The sequence below is a fragment of the Myxine glutinosa genome, chromosome 3 (assembly GCF_964187855.1).
Source record: "Myxine glutinosa chromosome 3, kmMyxGlut1.1, whole genome shotgun sequence".
Taxonomy (NCBI): Eukaryota; Metazoa; Chordata; class Myxini; order Myxiniformes; family Myxinidae; genus Myxine; species Myxine glutinosa.
Genome location: NC_136263.1, coordinates 108,792,281 through 108,815,166, shown reverse-complemented (window position 1 = coordinate 108,815,166; position 22,886 = coordinate 108,792,281). Strand labels below are relative to the sequence as shown.

At 44.5% G+C, this 22,886-nt stretch overlaps 1 protein-coding gene across 1 annotated transcript in view; it reads right to left on the bottom strand.

Moving 5' to 3' along the window:
- The window catches only part of LOC137414288 (nuclear receptor coactivator 2), a 167,984-nt gene that overhangs the window by 96,243 nt on the left and 48,855 nt on the right, over positions 1-22,886 (bottom strand). Inside the window, exons 4-7 of the mRNA XM_078773596.1 lie at positions 18,252-18,427; positions 10,302-10,402; positions 2,469-2,646; positions 1,487-1,648 (exon numbers count right to left, since the gene is read on the bottom strand). Of these exons, the coding sequence (XP_078629722.1) occupies positions 1,487-1,648; positions 2,469-2,646; positions 10,302-10,402; positions 18,252-18,427 (617 nt within the window). The remainder of the gene's footprint in view (positions 1-1,486; positions 1,649-2,468; positions 2,647-10,301; positions 10,403-18,251; positions 18,428-22,886) is intronic.

The window sequence follows — 22,886 nt, the reverse complement described above, 5'->3', positions numbered from 1 at the left end:
TGGGAGAAATTTTTGCCCACTCCTCCATGCAGAATTCTTTCAGCTGTGCGATGTTTGAGGGGTTTCTTGCATGTACAGCTCGTTTAAAATCCCCCCACAACATCTCGATGGGATTTTGATCCGGGCTTTGACCTGGCCATTCCAGAACCCTCCATTTCTTTCTTTTCAGCCATTCCTTGGTGGAGTTACTGGTATGTTTAGGGTCATTGTCATGTTGCAAGGTCCACCTTCGGTTGAGCTTCAACTTTCCGACAGATGGCCTCACATTATCCTCAAGCACCCTCTGGTACAATGAAGAATTCATAGTGGATTCTATGATGGTGAGCTGCCCAGGCCCTGATGCAGAAAAGCTGCCCCAAACTATAATATTTCCTCCCATGCAGATCAACTTTGTTCTGCCTCTTTCTAATGGTAGACTCGTGCACTTTGACATCAACAGTGGCAAGAGCTACCTGTAGGTCCCGTGATGACATTCTGGGGTTCTTTGAGACTTCTTTCAGCATCTTGCGGTCTGCTCTTGGGCTGAACTTGCTGGGGCGGCCTGGCCTGAACAAGTTGGCAGTTGTTTGGAATCTTCTCCACTTGTAGATGATCTTCCGGACAGTCGAATGATTGATTTCAAATTGTTTGGAGATCTTTTTAAATCCCTTCCCAGACTCGTAGGCATCTATAACCTTCTTTCTGAAGGCCTCAGAGAGCTCTTTTGATCTGGGCATGGTGACGCCGCACACTTAAACAACAAAGAGCAAACCAAACTAAATGTCTGAGGTTTAAATCAGACAGGTTCCTCCAAGATCCTCTCTAACGATGTTCTAATCATTTGCACCTGAGCTGGTGCATCTGATTCGAATTTTAGGTATTTGTAGTAAGTTTGCTAAAAGAATTCTGCATGGAAGAGTGGGCAAAAATTTCTCCCAGTCGATGTGAGAGACTGGTAGACAGTTATAAGAAATGCCTACTTGAGCTTGTTTCTGCCAAAGGGGGCAATACCACCTATTGGAGCCAAGGGTGTACTTACTTTTTCCACATGCAAAATTTGCATTTATGTTTATTTAAATCATACAATGGACTACAAAATGTAAATGTTTCATGATATTTGTTATATTATATCACCTTTATCTATCAATATTGTTGAAATTAAGATCAAATAGCTGTATGTTGAAATATGTTGAAAAAGTCAAAACTTTACATGGGGTGTACTTACTTTTTCACGTGACTGTATATCGATCAGTTTCAAATGGAGCACCTCACCACCATTAGACCATTTAAATTACATCAGATGTGGTAATAAATGTGATTTGTTGCTCCCAGCTTGCTGGCTCGATGACAGAAGACACCATTTGCATTTGTGCCGCCTTAATCCCTACCCCGTCTAGAATCCTGTACGGGCACGGCCAACTTGCTAGTCCTATAAATATACAAATGTGAAATTCCTCAACACAAATGAGCCCATTTTGATGAAGAGAAATTTATGCAAAAGTCATACCACCACTGTCGGCAGGGATTGTACTGGAATGCAAAGCTGTAAAACATTGCACTGTGCAGCAATTCTGGCCGGGACCGGCAGCTCCATCAGGCAGTGAGGAGTGTTGGGTGAGAATCCGGCACACAAACGTGCTGCCACCACGCCCATTTGGAACACCATTTGCTGCAGGTAGTGAACAATGTTAAACTTCAAACTATATGACCAAATACAATACACGGTTAATAACCAGTTTTCATGCACCCACTCAATCCGGGATGAAAAGCATGCTGTACCAACCCGGGTTCTCAAATAGTCCGCCCACGATTGTCTAGCCTCGCATAGCAAAAAATTTAAAAAAATGAAAAAAAATTGCATTGCCATTCAGTGAGCATTCTTGTTGGATGTGGACCCTTCTTTGTCAATGAGCCTTTTGAGAAAACCGACAGGATCGGTGCCATTTTTTGGCCTACGACAATACAAAATATTAGTTGTCACTTTTCAAAAGAGTAAAGGTGGCAGAAAGAGAGAGACAGGTTGCAAAGGATCAGGATAAGGGACTAGTCATCTCCAAGTGATAGCTCACATCTAATCTTCATCATTATCGAAAATGCAACCTTTCTTCCGTACTGCTGAATCAGTGCTTCAAAATGCGCCAAATAATCATTAGAATCACTGGAAGACCAGAAATAAAGTCTGGATTTTTTGTCTGACTCGAAATGTACAGGCCAACTCATCACCTGATTGGCCGGCCTTCATCCCATCCTGTGTAAGTTTTCTTTAGGAGAGGGTTAGGATAAGATGCGGGTGAGCTTGCTTTGACAGTCCAAACCAGGATGGCTAAATTACATGGAGATGCAGCATCAAGGGCATCATGGTTTCACCCATGGTTGAGATGTACATGGAAACTGCGTACAAGTTGTTTGTTTCCAGGCAAGTGAATAATAAAGATTGTTGTGCTTATCTATGTACACAGCATCCACCATCACAAATCCTGTATACTCACCATAACCCTGAGGCATCAAGTTGTGCAAGAACTCAGCATGGTCGCTTGGATGCAGTATGCTATACACGCTGCGATACATTAGTTCTTCTCGAGAACAATTCAGGAAGCGGCCAACATTTTCTGATGCAAACACAATCTTCCCGTCCTGAGCTACCACGAAGAAGAAGGCATCCAGAGCCTATGGAATGTAGAAAACAAGCTGTCCCAATACTATACGCTGTCCATGCACACAACTTTACACAAGAAATATAATTTATAAAAATTCAGATGAAACCATTTTAAACCTAGAACAGCACTTGGTGGAGCGCATACCTCCACCAGGCTGAACAGTTTACGTTTGGTATCCCACTGATAGGCCGGATCTGGATCCGGACCTGAACCAAATTCTAATTGGCCTGTTCTCGTCACCTAACAAACTCATCCACCTAGTTTTGTCACTAGTCCACAACTTTTTGAAATATTGTGCTCGACATTGTTTTTGGCCCTATTTCTCAATGGTGAAGAATCACTCAATATTTTTAAAAATTCTCGTATCCAGATCCGGGTCTTCACCAAAATTGGATCAACTGTCCTATAATTACCCTTTAGCACCCATCAGAATTACCCTTTAGAACCCTTTAGAGTTACCCTTTTTAACCCTTTAGAATTACAATTTAGAAATCTTTTGAATTACCCGATAGAGCCCATCAGCTTCACCGCTTAAAAGTTCTCGTATCCGGATGCGGATTCAGATATTCACTACAATGGAATCAATTCATCCTTGTCACCTTACCACACACCCAACATGTCCACCAAATTTCTTCCGAATCCGTCCACAACTTATTGAGATATCCTGTTCACAGACAGACAAACAGACAGACAGACAGGCTGGTATGACAGACAGACATACACATGGCTAGTTCAGTGGTGAAAACAAAACCTCAAACCAGTCTCAAAGCGATTTGGAGATTTTTTTTTAACAGCAATCAAAGGCTAATGCACATCTCATGGAAGAGGATGTACACATCTCATGGAAAAGAATGTGCACATCATTTCAAGGAAGAGGATGTACACCATCTCGTGGAAGAGCATGTACGCATCATCTCGTGGAAGAGCATGTACGCATCATCTCGTGGAAGAGCATGTACGCATCATCTCGTGGAAGAGCATGTACGCATCATCTCGTGGAAGAGCATGTTACGCATCATCTCGTGGAAGAGCATGTACGCATCATCTCGTGGAAGAGCATGTACGCATCATCTCGTGGAAGAGCATGTACGCATCATCTCGTGGAAGAGCATGTACGCATCATCTCGTGGAAGAGCATGTACGCATCATCTCGTGGAAGGGCATGGACACATCTCGTGGAAGGGCATGGACACATCTCGTGGAAGGGCATGGACACATCTCGTGGAAGGGCATGGACACATCTCGTGGAAGAGCATGCACACGACTCGTGGAAGAGCATGGACACGTCTCATGGAAGATCATGGACACGTCTCATGGAAGAGCATGGACACGTCTCATGGAAGAGCATGGACACATCTCATGCAGTTAGTTAAAGAGCCCCAGGAGACTTTACCAGCTACCTTAACATTAATTATAAGGGAGCCTTTTGTTGGCTTAGCGGTTAGGGTGCTGGCTTGGGATCCTAGGATCCTAAGTTTGAATACTGGTCGATTGCTGATTTAACGCCAGGGGGTTGATGCAGCCTGTCATCCTTCCGAGGTTGGCAAATTGAGTACCAGCTTGCTGGGATCAATGTGCCAGTGTGTGCCCGGTTTAGAATATGTACATCGTATCCCTGTGTGTCGTAAGAGGTGACTAAAAGTTTGGCGTCAGGAAGGGCATCCGGCCATAAAAACATTGCCTCAAAAAGGGAACCATGATGATTGTCATGGGGCCCGCAAGGCCAACCCCCGCTCTAGCAGGGAAAATGGCCTTAAAAAGGGAATTTTTTAAATCTTATCATTAATTATCAGGACATTAATAGAGTAAATAGACAGAAACAAACCAAAAGCAGTCTATGGGTTTTGAACCTCGGGTCATAACATAATGAGCTAAGTGTTCCGGGGAGAACACCAAACAGGCCACACCCAAACTGCGGAGGTGGGAACATCAAAGAGGTAACTGTGTTGACTTGATCATTCTTATTGATTGTCCTTGTACATCCATGTACAAGTTCACCAATGTCTCTTAATGAGATGTTCACCAATGTAATTCTGCATGCACTGTGTACTTAGCTCTTTAATGAATATTTTAAGAAACTGCAGAGGAAAAAATAATAATAATGAAAAAACATAACCCCATGTCCTGCAGAATTTATATACCAAAACCAATTTTCATTGATAACAGCAACAGTTAGCACAAAATCTAACCTTCTCTCGTATACACTACCGGTCAAAAGTTTTAGAACACCTCAATTTTTCCAGTTTTTATTGAAATTTAAGCAATTCAAGTCCATTGAATAACCTGAAATGGCACAAAGGTAAGCAGTAAACTGCTCGAGGTTAAAAAAAAAGTTTCGGTTAGCAAAAACGGGAAAATAATGTAAATTGCACAGTTATGTTGTAACAAAAGGCCTTCTTCAGGGAACAAGTAATGGGTTAACAACTTACAGCTGTTCTCCAGCAATGTAAGTAAATTAAGCCTTGAAAGTTGATGCAAACAATTCCTGCAGGTGTCCCAACCTCTGCTGATTATTGTCCCCCGTCGCACCGCGGAGCGAAAGGGGGACTATGGTTTTCCCCTCCGTCCGTGTGTCCGTCCATCCGTCCGTGCATGCATGAGCGAAGGACCGCATTCAAATTTGGTGTGTGGGTGCAACCCACGTCAAAATCCAAGATGGCCGCCGCCATGTATGTCTGACGCCATGTATGTCTGAACCTTGTGAGCGGAATATCTTGAAAAACAAGCATTCTGAGTATTGCGCTGCAATACATGTCCCCTACCAAAGTACTATAGTATGAAGTTTCACGTCGATCAATAAAGCGATTCAAGAGATATCCATTTTTTAAATATGTTCGTTTAATTAACGATATCTGCCAAACCACGTGAGCTATCGCAAATTCCAAAAGGACATTTTAGTAGACTGACATGTGGAACAGATCTGTGAAGTTTCCCCTCGATTGGATCAAAAATGAGGGAGGGGCTCTGTTTTAAAGGTTCATGTTTAAAAACGTCATAACTCTGAAACCATGTGATGCATGACGTCATGCTCGGTGACTTTTTTGTTTGTCATGGGTATGCGATTGTGCCTGCAAAGTTTGGCCTCGATCTGTTCAGCCGTTGCAGAGAAAAAGGGGTTTTCGTGTTTTCACGAAAAACAATATGGCGCCAGAACCACGTGACCTGTGACGTCATAATTACCATTAAAATATTCTACAGACCGAGTCCCTCCTATGGTGAAAATTTGATCTCAATCGGTCCTATTATTGCAGAGAAAATCTTTTTTAAAGGAAATTAAAACTTAAAATGGCACTGAGTTAAGGATCATCAGAATTATCAGAATTCCCAAAGTTCAAAGTGCCATAACTTTGTCAAAAATGATCGGAACGTCGTGAAGTTCGAACTTGATCTGTAACTTATCATGAGGAAACCATGTGCCAAGTTTGAAATCATTAGCATTAAGCGTTTAGAAAAAAAGTCCGGAAAACTGTTCTTTGCGTGACGGACTGACGGACTGACAGACTGACGGACGGCGGGACGGTGTGCAAACCTATAGTCCCCTCCGGTGCACACCGGTAGGGGACTAATAAACGAACTCTAACTTCTAATCTGGTGTGTGGGTGTACCTACGCATAGGGGAGAACGCTTTTGAAAATTGGGTCGCCACGTCAAAATCCAAGATGGCTGCCTTGCGTCTTCCACTTTGTCAACTCGCATCGCTTCACCGACGGGGGACCTCGGCGTAACGCTTGTTTGATTACAAACCCCCTGTCTGTATAAAAGCAGTATTGGAACAGACTGTTATTACACCCTCTGAAGCATTATTTGGACAATATTGCACTGCAGGAAGTTGTATATTGCTATCATAATGGCAAGGAAAAGGCAATTAACAAAGGAAGACAGACCATTATAACCCTTAAAAGTGTAGGTCTTTCCTTTGGAGAAATTACAAAGAAAGCCAAGGTGTCAGTGAGTTCAGTTTCCTACACCATCAAAAGGCACTTGGAAACTGGAGGAAACTCTGACAGGAAGAGGTCTGGCAGACCCAAAGCCACAACAGAATCAGAAGACAAATTTCTGAGAGTCAACAGATTGCGTGATAGGCAGCTCACAGGACAACAGCTTCAAGCACAGCTTAACACTGGTCGAAGTAAGCAAGTCTCAGTTTCAACTGTGAAGAGAAGACTTCGAGCTGCAGGTTTGACAGGTCGAGTGGCAGTAAGAAAGCCATTGCTAAGATGGCAAAATAAGAAAAAGAGGCTTGCCTGGGCCATGAAGCACCGCCAGTGGACTACTGAAGACTGGAAGAAGGTCTTATGGACCGATGAATCAAAATTTGAAATCTTTGGTTCATCACACAGGGTTTTTGAACGCCGTCAAGTAGGCGAAAGGATGGTTCCTCAGTGTGTGACACCAACTGTCAAACATGGAGGAAGCGTGATGGTCTGGGGCTCTTTTGCTGGATCCAGAGTCGGTGACTTGCACAGAGTGACTGGCACCCTGAGCCAAAAGGGTTACCACAGCATTTTGCAGCACCATGCAATACCCTCTGGTATACACGAGCGTGAGTCAGGGGTTCATCCTACAGCAAGATAATAACCCTAAACATACGGTTAGCCTGGTGTTGGCTTAGCGGTTAGGGTGCCGGCTTGGGATCCTAGGATCCTGGGTTCGAATCCCGGTCGATCACTGAATTAACGCCAGGGGGGTTGACTCAGCCTGTCATCCTTCCGAGGTCGGCAAATTGAGTACCAGCTTGCTGGGATGAATGATCCTGTGTACCCCGATTTAGAATAGGTACACCGCATCCCTGCGCATCATAAGAGTGTGACCAAGGGTTGGCGTCAGGAAGGGCATCCGGCCATAAAAACATTGCCTCAAACAGGGAACCATGAGGTCATGGGGCCCGCAAGGCCAACCCCCGCTCTAGCGGGGAAAATGGCCTTTAAAAAAAAAAAAAAAAAATACACCTAGGGTTCATCCTACAGCAAGATAATAACCCTAAACATACCTCCAGGATATGTCAAATCTACCTCAGAGGAAAATAACAAAATTGTAGGCTTCAAATCCTCGAATGACCAGCACCGTCTTCAGACTTAAACCCCATCGAGCTGGTTTGGGATGAACTGGACAGATGGGTGAAAGCAAAGCAACCTACAAGTACAACACATTTGTCGGAACTTCTGCAACAGTGTTGGGAAGAACTTTCTGAACAATATTTGATTTCCAATGTAGAAAGAATGCCACGAGTGTTTGGCGGTTATATCTGCAAAAGGTGGCTACTTTGCCGAGTCAAAAATTTAAATTACATTTTGTTAATCAAAATGATTCTATGATTTATTTTTTATCTCCAATTGTTAATTTGTTCTATGCTTAATTTCAGAGTACATTGAGCCATTAAACTGTGTAAATTTCAATAAAAACTGGAAAAATTGAGGTGTTCTAAAACCTTTGACCGGTCGTGTACATGCAAATTACCGATAGTCTTTACTAGTCTCTTGTGCTGTTCCTATCAACACAAATATTTGTACAAATTTTAGATTGCTACCATCAATGACCTTAGCATTATTCACAGGAAAGCAAGCAAACATCCTGATTCTCTACCCAGTAAATTTCGTGGGCCTCAGATTACTCGTTGCTATGAAAGTCAAACATCCAGAATTTTGGAAAACGTATTCATCAGATTAGTTTTTCAGCCATCTATCACAATCATGAGACCGGGTAACCTCATGCTAACTGATACAGGAGGGGTGGCTTACCCTCGTTTTGGCCAAGTGCTCAAAAATAAAAATAAAACATTTTAACACATCCACTCAATCGCACTTTTTTGTGCCTTTTTTTTTTTCGACAACTCTTCAACTAAGCCCTACACAGACAACATCCAGTGCTGTTTTAATCCTCTTAAAAGTGACTGTGATGTGTGCTACTCCAAGTAACCCCATGTGCAGCTACTCTTACAGTATTAGGCTCGCCAATTCCCAAGGGAAGAGAGGGGGTATTGTAATTGGTCTCTGGGTTGGAGTGTGTGGAGTTCTCACGCAGATCTACTTTGATATAGATCGTTAATTCATCGATCCACTGTAATCTATGTATACACACCGTGGCAGAGGTCTACCATGTTCACTGCTCACTCATGTACTGATTTGCTTCATCTATTGCAAATGTGCTGCCTCGGCCTCTTGTAAAAACACTCTCATCATCTCTTGCTCAGATATGAACATAGACTTTGTACACAAAAACAAAAAGGAACAACACCACCACCATCATAAAATTTCAGCCCGTTATCAAGTGCAGCGCTTCTTTCAGCAAAGGACCGCATGGGAGATTGCACAATTGTTGCAAATAGAGAAGGCAAAGAATGTTTAACACTCTTAAAACCCATCTCCAATAGATGTTGTACCATCGCAAAGTTGAGCATTATGACAGCCTCATGTCCCTCCCACGCAAGGTTGAAGCCTGAGGCAGATATCATTACCATATGAGCGCAGGCTGCATTTTAATAACCCCTATACATGGCAAAGGTTTATATTTCAGTGAAAATCAACATTCCTCGGTGAACAAACAACCACATACCACAAATACAATCTGTCGCGAGTTGCAGAAATTTTAGGAAACCAGTACAATATGGTGGCTGTTGTAGCTGTTATGGCCAATAAAGCACCAAGCAAAAGCAATGCAAATTAAAACAAGAAAGAGCAATCAGAGTGCAGACATGTTTGTGTGGTTTTGTCCTTTGGGTCCTCAGTCTTTTGTGTCGTCTGGGTTTTATGGGTTTGATGGGTCTTTTGGATTCTGGGGAGGGGGTGGGGGAGGGGGGGAGTGGGGCGGGGGGTTCTTGGGTCCTCAGGGTCTTTTGGGTCTTTAAGGATCGACTGGTTCCTCTGGGTCTTCAGAGTCTTCAAGGTCTTCCTGGTTTTCGAGTTGTAAAGGAGCTATACAAGGTTTTAGGAATCTTAAAAGGTCATGGGGTTATTAAGGGTTTAATGTAATACATACACATAATCATGTTCTGTGCAGACAAACAGACAAACCAACATACAAACTGACCCAAATGCAATACCCTCCCCTCTGGTTAGGGAAACAAGATGAATAGGTCAGAGCAAGTAAAACGTAATACAGGTGAAGTAACCACCACGAGTAACACATCCGCACATCTTCAGTTACAGTTAAGCGACGTTTTGCAAACCAGGAACTTGCCACAGCTAGTGCTCTTGTGGCCATGGTTGTCCGTTTTTACAGGCATTACAAGGTCGCCATAGTTTATTTGAGGAGTCTTGCACTCTTAAGGCACATTGTGGATAAATAGGGAGCTCACTACGAGGTGGCAGAGTAATGGCTAGTTTGGTGATTAAATGGTTGGATGAGCAGCAAGTACATGCGATGACGTATTGACATGAGTATTATTCAAGCAAACAGATGCAGGTTTGACTGGTCGGGGCTGCGTAAAAGAAACGCAATCATGCAATCACATCTGTCGCAAAGGAGTTGGAAAGCGTGGACTGTTAAATAGAGATGATACGTTACTTTCTTGGGCAATCTAGATATGGTTCATTTGGACATTTTGATTCACTAGGATAGCAATTGATTCCATTTCATCATGTCGAACCGATTTGGTTTATGCAACATGGCAATGAGCAATGTGACAACATAGCAACTGAAACGAGAACATGATCAAGGTGTATTTACCTCAAGCAGGAAGGGGCCTAGCTCTTCATGGTCAACGACATCCTGTCCGCTAGATGACACATCGGACTGTTGAATCTGATTCAAGTTTGCAGTTTCTTTTTCTGCACACATGTACGATCATTCATTTCATCAATAAAGCAGACATTCATTTTGCATTTTTAAAATAAAAATAAATCACGTAAGAATTAACCTGCAAAGTGCATAATCGACTTCAAAATGTTATCTACCACATAAAACACAATGTCAGTTTGTGTGTTTGCACAGATGTCTGTCCCCCTTCATAAGGTAGGTTTTAAACGCCAATCTTTTAACACAAATGTGTGTTCTCTGCGGTCTATTTTTGAGGATAAAAGATTAATTATGTCTCTTCTAATAAAATTGCAGATAGTGGCTTGCAAACCAAGCTTCAATGGCGGTGTACAGAAAAGAAACGTTTTTTTTTTTTATAACAATAAATACAAGGCACGGGGAGGTGAAATTCACTGCACGAGATGTTCAATGTGCACAGAGTAAAACGAGTGTTAATTTACATCCATAAGATGTCTAATAAATAAAAAAAAGATACAAGCACATCTGACACTTGGCCTAGGCTTCAGACTGCACTGTCGAATAAACTGTTCCAACCCGTCAGATTTGATGTGCTTTTTACTAGTATTATATATTGTATGCGATTAGAAAAATAATGGTGCTGTGATGTGCTGAAGATATTTATATTTAAACAAACCAGTACACCCGTTCCCTACGGGAGCGACAGGAAGGGACATTCCTCTTGGGGTATATAGTTTACAGTAGATCTAGGGTCGGGCCTCTAGAACATCTTGTAGAGAACTCAAAAAGTGGTTACAGCATTCCAGCAAGGACTCTATTCAAAACCGTTAAGGAGAGCAAGGCTTGGCAAGCGCTAGCTAGCTGCTTAGTAACTGAACATACCCCGAATTTCCTCCCTTTCAGTTTCATATTAAACAGTAGTAGCGACTGTTTCAAAACATAATCAAATGTGTTTGTGGTTTATAACATATTTACTTCTGGTAAGGGGTGCTCCCACGAAAACACCATAAACCATTTATCTTACTATAATTCACCAAATGTCCGTCCGTCTGTCTGTCTGTTCAAAGGTACCGTAAAAACTGCTGAACCAATCGCAAATATACTTTGGGTGGATAATCCTGGGATCTCAAGGAGTAAAATAGGCTATTTCGTTTTTCCAATTTCAGCTTTGGTCTCCAGCATTCTCAGGTTTGGACTCCTGCATAACATTCGCGTTCGCATGACGTTCATCGTTCTCATTGCGACGATGTTGTTTTCCCGGGTGCGCACACAAACGGCTGCACCGATCGAACTCTGTGACCTTGGACGAAGACCTTTTATAAGGACACGGGTTGAATCCCTGCTTGAGAGAATTCTAACGCATTTCAACTGAAGGAAACACGTATCGGGAGTACATACGACATAGCGATTGTGAACACGATTATCGATCACGATTCATGACCACGATCATCACGATCATAGTGTATCGATCACTGGGGGACATTTGGTGAATTATAGTAAGATACTGTTTAGATTTTGATGATTTGCGTGTGATAGGATTTAACGGATGTTTATATGAATCGTTGAAAATTTTTTAAAGCCTTCAATTTCTGATATTTTACCTTTTCATTTTGGCTTCCCAATTGAAGCCCCGCCCATAGGGCGGGTACCGTTGCTAGAACATGTTAACATGGCATTTGTTCAAGAAGGGAATGAACCCCTTGGAGAGGTGGATATTATTAGTATTATTGTTTTGTAATAACAATATTATGCTATTATCATTAGCTTTGTTCTGAGAAGCAGCCTTGGGAAAACGCCACTATAAAGCTATTATCTTAACACGGATATACACCTCAACATGCATCCTCATTGGTGAGGGAAACCTCCTTGGTGGAGAAAACCTCCTTAGGGAGGGGGGAAAAATAATTCGCTCCAACCTTCATTGTGTGACCCTTAGTCCTCCTGTTAAGTTTGGTTGAAATTAGATTAGTAACGAACGAATGTATTGTGGTCAAAAAACGTCAGACAGAGACAGACAGACAGACATACACAAAATTGCGTTTAAACAAATACAACAAACAAATAGTTTCTGATGTCGACAGACTCATATTTGATAGGAGTGAGGTGGCATGGCACAACAATTGTGCTCGTCTTCATAAAAGCACCAAACTTCCCACACATGTTCAGAAATGTTTTTTAAGTGCAAACAAGGTGATTTATGTTCTCGTGGTCAAATATATAATTGTAATGGAAATAAAATAAAAGTTTTAAAAGCCAGAAAAAAAAAATAACATTGAATTGCACGTTTACCGCCATTGATGCACCCTCTTTTACACCACCTAGTTCGACATGTTAGATTAGTAATTAGTGCCTGTTTGTGTCCTTTAGGACGTCGCTAAAAACAGTACGTTTCCTTTTTGGAATGATTTTCAGTTTTGTTTGACTGACTATCAGGCAGACAGATCGACACACTGAAGCAATTGTTTTACCACGAGTGTGCATGTGTGCTCAGGACAAGATGCTGTACTGTTTGCCAAGAAAAATAAAATGAAAAAGAAAAAAAAAACAAGAAAAATAATACTTTTTAAACAAATTTTTAAAAAAAAATACACCCCGATGGATATGACACCGAAAGCTACACATTTCTAATCGAGAATAATATCCAAAATTAGCATTGATCATACCACCTTGAGATGCCATAACCCAATGAGGTGTGAGTGTTCACCCTAGTTGTTGTACCAGTCTGTCCTACATTGGCCATTAAATGTTCAGATACAAAATGTACAGTTCAATAACCAGTATTGATAATACACAGGTAGTGGACAAAGATGTGGAAACACCAATGTAAAGTCACTTCAGAGGGCATTGGGCCACCACATGCGTTCAGTACGGCCTGCATGCGCCATGGCATCAAGTCCACCAGCGTCTGGAATGCTGCAGGAGGGATGCAGCACCATACTTCGACAAGAAATTCAATCAACTCACACCTGTTTTATAGAGGTGGAAAATGCTGTCTCGGGCAGCATTTCAGAATGTCCCATAAATGCTCGATTGGGTTCAGATCTGATGACCGAGAAGGCCAGGAAATATGGATAACACCAGTGTCATGCTCATCAATCCATTGGGCGACCCACATGTGCTCTGTGGTTGGAGGCTTTGGGTGTGGGGGTGGGGGGGGGGGGTGCGGGGGGGAGAGAAGGTTCTCCTCTTGCAGCCACGCTAGCCACAATTATAGGCAACCAGGCCTGGGCAGCATTTTTATACATGACCCTAAGCATGCTGGGATGTTAATTTGCTTAATTAACTAACAAGAGCCACATCTGTGTGGAAGCCGTTGCTTGGTGTTCCTCATTTACACAGGTGTTTCCATTTTTTGTCCACTCCCTGCATATTCATCTGCCCATTAGTCTCAGTCCGTTTTAAGAACATTCACCTTCGCACAGAGTGCTGTGCATGAGCAGCCGTTTTGCATTTGCAGCGCACAGCTTTGCATTCTTTCTTGCAGCTACACTAAATCAACTAGTAGCAGGTATTGGAACCTTCAGGTGGAGTGGTCTAGAGGCTCTCTGCAGGCAGTTCCTTCGACCTCATGGCTTGGTTTTTGCTCTGATATGCATTGTCTGCTGTGAGACCTTATATAGACAGGTGTGTGCCTTTCCAAATCATGTCCAATCAATTGAATTTACAACAGGTGGACTCCAATCAAGGTGTAGAAACATCTCAAAGATGATCAAGAGAAATGGGAGGCACTTGAGCTAAATTTCAAGTGTCATAGCAACGGGTCTGAATACTTATGTCAATGTGATATTTCAGTTTTTTCTTTTTAATAAATTTGCAAAACTTTCTAAAATCCTGTTTTCTCTTTGTCATTATGGGGTATTGAGTGTAGATTGATGAGGGAAAAAATGAATTTAAACGATTTCAGCAAAAGGCTGCAACATAACAAAATGTGAAAAAAGTAAAGGGGTCTGAATACTTTCTGAATGCACTGTATGTCTATAGATTGGCTTGTTCTATCGTAGAGCAGAATGACAAACTTCTCCATTGTCTTCATGCTATCCTCAGGAATGTCATGGTAACCATGAGAAAGTCTCAGGAGTGCTGTTGTTAATTCTGGCAGAGATGCCCATGTCTTCCATGCACTTCTCTTCTCATGCCCAATGAAGGCTGAAACTATCGCATTCTGTCATTGCATGAGACATTGGAAGTGCACGAGATCTATTTGGTCCACGGCTGTTCTCCCCTCTGGGCCGGTGCTCCTGTCCTGCCTCACACCGAGCTCGGCTTCATGCTGTTGAAACCAAAGCTTTCAGAATCATTGGAATCTACCGCGATGAAGCTAACTCCGAGGGCCTTTCACTCACTCACCGCAGGCAGGTTGGTGGTCTTTCAGTCTTATACCGACTCCTCTCCAGCCTTGCTCCCCCAGCTCTCTCTGTGCTCTGTCCCCCAAAATATTCCTACAGGTCGCACAAGATCTGCCAGCAACCCTCTTATGGTTAAACTGCCATAATCTAGGCTCTCGGCTCACCTTCACTCTTTCATTCCTCTTTTCTCCCGCCTCTGGAACAAACTCCCCCACTCTCTCCTCCCTCCAGGTCTTTAAAACAGCTGTTCACCACCATCTCTTATCTTCCCCCATCCAAAACCTTGATCTTTTCTACCCCCGCTAATTCACCCCAAATACACCATTTTCAAATTCTGTTTTCTTTCCTGAAAGTCCTTGCAGTGTCCATATGTTTTATACCTCTCCCACCTCCCCCCCAAGCCCTCTCCCTCCCACAGATCTCTCGATGTCCCTGCCCTCAAATGTTGTATCTGTGTCCTTCCCCCTCTCTCCCCATCTTGTCTGCCACTCCCCTTATTATGTTTTATGTGTCGGTTTGACTTTTTATGTGATTAATGTTGCCTCTTTCACGAGCCTCGATCTTGTATACAACAACAAAGAAGAAAAAAAAAAAAAAAAAGGCTGACATCTTTTTGTTGACAAAGGCTGACAGCCTGAAAAAGGCTGACATCTCATGAGCTGCCAGATATCGAAATGTTTTCCCTGTCCCAAAGGAGATCCATAGTTCAGAATTGGCTGGAAGTATCTACACAGCCATTACTGTAAGAACTACAACATCGGTATATACAGTGCACAGAAGAGTACTTCTATGATGATAATGCTGTGCAGCAGGCATGGCATGAAGCAGCATGTGCGTGTCTGCCTCCTTGTGGTTGCACTGCTTTAGATAATCAAGACTTTTCATGGAATATTGATCACATGCTTATTGGTCGTGACTACCAGTTCCTTTTCCATACACTCGTGCTCATGCATGTTCTGTGTGGTTCTTTATGAAAAAAGCCAAACAGATCCTTTGTTCTGGTACACACGTGCCGGCCAACACACCGACTCGTATTATCTTTCTCTGGTTATCCCATCCCTTCCTCTAATTCGTTCAATTGTAACACATGAGAGTATTCAATGATTACACCCTCGACCCGTTCAGAGATGGGTTACTGACTTCGTCTGTTGCACCATGAACATTCACCTTCATTTCTCCCCACACAGCACACCACATCATTATCCCCCACTTCTCCCCTCCCCCCTACCTTCCATCTTTCCCGTTAAGACCAACATAAGCCTGCAAGCTTGCGTCGGATTAGCAAGGGCTCACAAACAAGCCCCACCTTCTTCTTCTCTCGCTGTCCATCACTTCCTCATCTCATTTATCGGTGTACGAGGAGCCTACATGTGTAGAAACATGCTAAGGTGACTGATCAAGTGGGCTGATGTGCTTAATTGGGAAGATCTTTCTCTTGTGAACTGCTTGTCTGTAAATGTCCTTTTGATCTTTATAAACCAATTCCAAACTGCACGATCATCTTTTCTCTATTGGTTAGGCTATAGTGTGTTCTAGTGACATGGAGTTCAGCCCCGCTGTTCCGTTATTGTTAGTCATTAGCCAACGTCCCACTTGCAGCATCAATCGGCCGTTTGGATTGACAGCAGTGGGGCATCGAGAGCACGGTTCCCCAACTAGGCTGATTAATTTGCCAGAAAGGTAAAGTGGAGTTAGATGCTGGAGAGCCTAAATTAAGCATCCCAGATGGCATCCGTGGTTGCCTAGCAACCCGTCGTGTCAGAGTTATCTGCGGCTCGACAGCTTCAGGAAGATTTTTGTCCGAGAAACCCCTCATGACCTAACGACCCCTATACCCACAACAATATGGATTAATTATTACCTGCATGTAGTGCAGACCATTATGCCTGAGGAATCCATCATTGCTTCGGATATGAAATCTTTCCTCTTCTCCAATGGCTTGATCTCTGATCATCAATTTGGTTTCAGACCAGGTCACTCTACTCTGGACATGCTGCTTCTGCTGTCTCAACAATGGATGGAGGTCCTCAATGCCAAACAGGAAATTAGAGCTGTCTCCCTCGACATATCACGTGCCTTCGATACGGTCTGGCACCCCGCTCTGCTCACCAAACTCTCCTCCTTTAGTATCCATGGAAATCTCCACGCATGGCTGGCGGACTTCCTCTCTCGTCGTAGTCAACGTGTGGCCCTGAATGGGTTTCTCTCATCTCCTCTTCCTGTTCAGGCTGGAGTTCCCCAAGGCAGTGTTCTGGGCCCTGTGCTTTTTCTGGTCTTCATCAATGATCTCTCTGACTCTTGAAAAATCCTCTCTATCTCTTTGCTGATGACTCCACTCTCTGCCGCTCCATTCCTCATCCCTCAGATAGGCAGTCTGCAGCCTCCTCACTCTCTGCAGACCTGGACAAAATCATAGACTGGGCAAACAAGTGGAACATGTCTTTCAATCCTGACAAATCTCACACTCTTACGATGTCTCTCCAAAAAGACCGACTGGACAACCCTCCCATCTACTTTCTGAATAATCCTCTCCAAGAAGTTCTGTCACTCAAGCTTTTGGGTCTCACTATCTGCCATGATCTTTCCTGGGAAAACCACATTTCCAAGCTGGCCTCCTATGCCAGTCGCCGACTGGGCATCCTCCGTCGTGCGAAGTCCTTCCTTGGCACACCTGAGCTCCTCACCACATACAAGGCTTTCATCCGCAGCTCAATCGAATACTGCTCTCCCCTCTGGGCTGGTGCTCCTGCCTCACACCTAGCTCGTCTTCACGCTGTTGAAACCAAAGCGTTCAGAATCATTGGAATCTCCCGCGATGACGCTATCTCCGAGGGCCTTTCACTTACTCACCGCAGGCAGGTTGGTGGGCTTTCCGTCTTCAACCGACTCCTCTCCGGCCTTGCTCCCCCAGCTCTCTCTGGGCTCTGTCCCCCAAATATTCCTACAGGTCGCACAAGCTCTGCCTGCAACCCTCTTATGGTTAAACTGCCAAAATCAAGACTTTCTGCTCACCTGCTCACCTTCATTCCTTCATTCCTCTTTTCTCCCGCCTCTGGAACAAACTCCCTCACTCTCTTCAATCCCACTCCTCCCTCCAGGTCTTTAAAACGGATGTTCACCACCATCTCTTATCTTCCCCAATCCAAAACCTTGATCTTTTCTACCCCTGCTAATTTCACCCCAAATCCACTTTTTTGAGGTGACTTTTGTCTTCTTTCCTGGAAGTCCTTTGTGTCCTTGCGTTTTATACCTATCCTGCCTTCCCCCAGGCCCTCTCCCTCCCACACATCTCCCGATGTCCCTGCTCTCAAATGTTGTGTTTGTGTGCTTCCTCCCCTTCTCTCCCCATCTTGTTGACCGCTCCCCTTTTTATATACTTTGTTTGCTTGTTTGTTTGATTTGTTTGTTTGATAAATGTTAGCTCTTTCACGAGCCTAGACTCTGTAGTCAAAAAAAAGAAAGAAAAAAAAAGATGTGTATTGTTCTTACAGGGGAAACCAATTGTAATCATGGCAAACATGTTGTGTAAGGCAAGAAAACATGCTAGCACACACACCTCGTTCCCGCAGACCAACCCGTCGGATCTGGCTCACTGTCTCCCGAAGTACTGCACACTTGTCTGGCAACACATTAAAGCTATTCACTTCACCGATGTTCGCCGATACAAGTTCGGCCAGTTCCTTGATGTAGCGGTTCTCTTGTTCACGCCAGTGTTCTGCTTGGTACTTGGTACTACAAGAATAAAAAATAAAAATAAAAACACGTCATTGATTTGGAAGTATTGTGAAATACTAGGGCGTGCCCGTACGTGGGTGCAAAAAAACATGCGTGCAAACAACAACAACAAAAAAAAACTTTGAAACCACGTGGCAGTAACGCCCACAGAACCCCCCCCCCCCCCCCCTCTATTTACATGAAATGGTTTGGTCCATTCGCAAAGCCAAAGCGAACGGCTTGCGAGTACGGTAGAACCCCCCCCTCTATTTACATGAAATGGTTTGGTCCATTCGCAAAGCCAAAGCGAACGGCTTGCGAGTACGGTGACCATACCTTGGGAACCACTTGTCCGATTAATTTCAAACCTTGAAAAGGCACATCCTCGGGTCCCCAGCAATATACCTGGCAAGTTTCAAGTATATCGGACCCGTGGTTGTCGAGAAACAGCGGTCACAGACACACAGACACACACACATACACACAGAGATTACTGGAATTATAGATAGATGTACAGGTCCAGCAGATGTGAAATTCGGACAGATGCATGGACTAATACTTTGAGGTAATAGTATCAAACATATCAAATCTCATGATTACTTCTCAGATTTTATAATCCTCCGAGCTTTTCTTCTCTTCTTACAACATGCCTTCCATCTACTTGACCTTCCCTTCACACTCAACATTTATGGTCATCTGCCCTCTGTCTTTCACCCATTTCATCAAGCTAGATTCTGTATATATAAAACTAGAAACACCCGGTCCCTTTGGGAGCAGCCTGGGGTAGTGTGGGGGTGGTGTAAATATATTTTGTGGCATGGCTAATAATCGCTCGTCTGCAGCAGGTGTCAGTAAACTTTGTGTGCAGTCGAAAATTGTAAGTCGTCTTCCCCTACACCTCACCAGGGGTTGGGGGGATTTCTTTGTGCCCATGACATGACCCTGTGTACTACCAACATGTATACAACATTTGTTGGAGATCGGCCCAACCATGTGTTTTTCTATGATTTACAGACACAGACACATATAGTCACATGAAAAGGTAAGTACACCCCATGTAAAGTTTTGACTTTTTCAACATATTTCAACATACAGCTATTTGATCTTCATTTCAAAAATATTGATAGATAAAAGTGATATAATATAACAAATATCGTGAAACATTTACATTTTGTAGTCCATTGTATAATTTAAATAAACATAAATGCAAATTTCACATGTGGAAAAAGTAAGTACACCCTTGGCTCCAATAGGTGGTATTGCCCCCCTTTGGCAGAGACAACATCAAGTGGGCGTTTCTTATAACTGTCTACCAGTCTCTGACATCGACTGGGAGAAATTTTTGCCCACTCCTCGATGCAAAATTATTTCAGCTTTGCGATATATATATATATATATATATATATATATATATTAGCGATATATGCGCTATATTAGCCTGGTGTTGGGCCAGCGGCTAGGGTGCCAGCTTAGGATCCGAGGATCCTGGGTTTGAATCCCGGTCGATCGCCGAATTAACGCCAGGGTGGTTGACTCAGCCTGTCATCCTTCCGAGGTCGGCAAATTGAGTACCAGTTCACTGGTAATTCCCTGTTTGTCGTAAAAGGCGACAAAAAGGGTTGGCGGCAGGAAGGGCATCCGGCCGTAAAACATTGCTTCAAAAAGGGGACCAACAAAAACAACAACAACCACGGTGCCCGAAAAAGGCCAACCTCCGCTTTGCGGTGAAAAATGGCTTCTAAAGGTGGGTTTTGTTTTGTTTTTTGTGCGATATATGAGGCGTTTCTTGCATGCACAGCTCGTTTCAAATCCTCACAACATCTCGATGGGATTTAGATCCAGTCTTTGACTTGGCCATTCCAGAACCCTCCATTTCCTTCTTTTCAGCCATTCCTTGGTGGATTTACTGGTATGTTTAGGGTCATTGTCATGTTGCAAGGTCCACCTTCGGTTGAGCTTCAACTTTCCGACAGATGGCCTCACATTATCCTCAAGCACCCTTTGGTACAATGAAGCATTCATAGTGGATTCTATGATGGTGAGCTGCCCAGGCCCTGATGCAGCAAAGCTGCCCCAAACATAATATTTCCACCACCATGCTTTACAGTTGGTATCAGGTTCTTGTGGTCAAATGCTGTCTTTGGTTTTCGCCAAACATGTCTTCTGGTACTGTGGCCAAATAGCTCTACCTTTGACTCATCTGTCCAGAGCACATTGTTCCAGAAGTGCTGGTCTTTGCCTAGGTGTTCATTGGCAAACTTTAGTCTTGCCCTGATGTTATTTCTGGACAGCAACGGTTTCCTCCTGGCACACCTAGGCAAAGGGATCTACACCTCCCATGTAGATCAAATTTGTGCAGCCTCTTTCCAATGGTAGACTCGTGCGCTTTGACATCAACAGTGGCAATAGCTACCTGTAGTTCCCGTGATGACATTGTGGGGTTCTTCGAGACTTCTTTCAGCATCTTGCGGTCTGCTCTCGGGCTGAACTTACTGGGGCAGCCTGGCCTGAACAAGTTGGCAGTTATTTGGAATCTTCTCCACTTGTAGATGATCTTCCGGACAGTCGAATGTGTAGTGAAATCGTATTAACGCTGAACCCAGGTGATGCTCGCTGCTCGCTGACACCGCTAGGGGGGCGCGGCTATAAGACCCGATGCGGCCGCTGCTCTAGGCGACTTCTCCTGTGACATGTTACAATGACTAGTAGACTCGCTAACGGTACGTACCGCATAGAATATTACGCTTGCTTTCATTGAACTATATTATGGATTGACCTATGTGATGCCAAACCTTATTTCTATTGCATTCCTGTATTTGCAGAATGATGTCAAAGGTCTTAATGGAATTAAACCAACAGATGGACTAAAGTTGTGGACTTGAATGATTTCCACAACACTTAATTCCATTAAAATCTACGGACATGGCGGGAAACAAGATGCTGGTGGTATCGCAATTCTGCGCCGACCCGCAAGCCCCGGATGCTGGTTTGCAACTGACTCACTGGTTGAAAACTTTGGAGAACCAGTTCGCTGACCAGGACGCCGTGCCGACAGCTGCCGCGAAGCTAGCAGCGCTCCAGTCCAAAGTCGACTACAAGGTGTACAACACTATTGCACGATGTGCGACGTACGACCTCGCTGTTGCGGAGCTCAAGCGATTGTACATAAAGAAAAGGAGCGTGGTGTATGCTCGGCATTTGCTGTCATCACGACGCCAGCAACCAAACGAGTCGATGGATCACTATGCCCAGGAGCTCCGGCAACTCCTGCTAGACAGCACCCAGGAGCCACGGACTCACGAGCAGGTTCAAGATGACCTTCTCCTAGACGCTTTCGTCTCCGGAGTCTCCTCTCAGGACCTCAGGCTCAAGCTCTTGGAGAAGACTGACCTGACCTTCACGGCGGCTCTAGAACAAGGAAAAGTATATACCGAAGCGCGGCTGCAGTCGAACGACTATGATCGCACGCGCCTCTTGGCGGGGACCTCGCTACGCGCACGGCCGGAGAGCGCTACCGCCGAAGAACCGGGAGCAGACCCGCTCGCGGAACTCCAGGTTGCCCCGGCGGAGGATCCGGGGATCCTGACGGCTGCCGCTACGGCCAGACCCAAGGCCTTACGCGGAGCCACATGCTACTTCTGTGGGGGTCAACGACATCCCCGGTTAGTGTGTCCGGCTCGGGACGCAATATGCCATATGTGCTCGCAAAAGGGGCACTATGCAAAAGTGTGCCGGAAAATCGCACGCGGTTCGCGGCCGCGCGTGACCTTGAATGGGCTTATTGCAGAGCCTATGGGCCGAGCACGGAACACGGCGCCTTACCCGGCTTTGAAGGGCAGTGCCCCTCCTCGCGGGCCCCTGGTCGCCCAACCGACCTTGGCAAGAGACACCGAACAGCCACAACTGTCTCATCCTCAATCGGACACGGAACGTGCGTCCTTGACTAGACTCCGGGCAACGCGAGGGACTTGGGGGCTACGCCAAACCCCAGCGGTACGTAACCGTCACGTCTCTCAAGAGTGTACAGCGTCCTCTGGCGGCGACACGTGTTTGGTACAAACTACGGAGGCCCATACTCGTCAAACAGCGATTTTGAATGGCAAGACAACGGATCGCATGGGGGAGCTCTCTGACGGCTCTAACTCCGCCAAAGACCGCGAAACTGCGGAATGCATGGGAAAGCTCTCTGACAGCTTCAACGAATGCCCCATGAACAACGAATACTCCGGCAACGACCGCAGAACTGCCGATTGTATGGGAACGCTCCCTGACAACTTATACGAAACTCCACGGACACCCTCTGACGCCCGGAAAACTGCAGCTGGCATAGGATCCACCCGCGAGGCGCGACCGACTCACACGGGTGGTTCGGTCCCACTCCCAGCAGGCTCGTCCGGCCTGGCTCAAGCCATTATTCCCCTCATGGTCGAGGGCCATTGTGTGCATGCCTTGGTGGATACAGGGTCTACGGATAGTT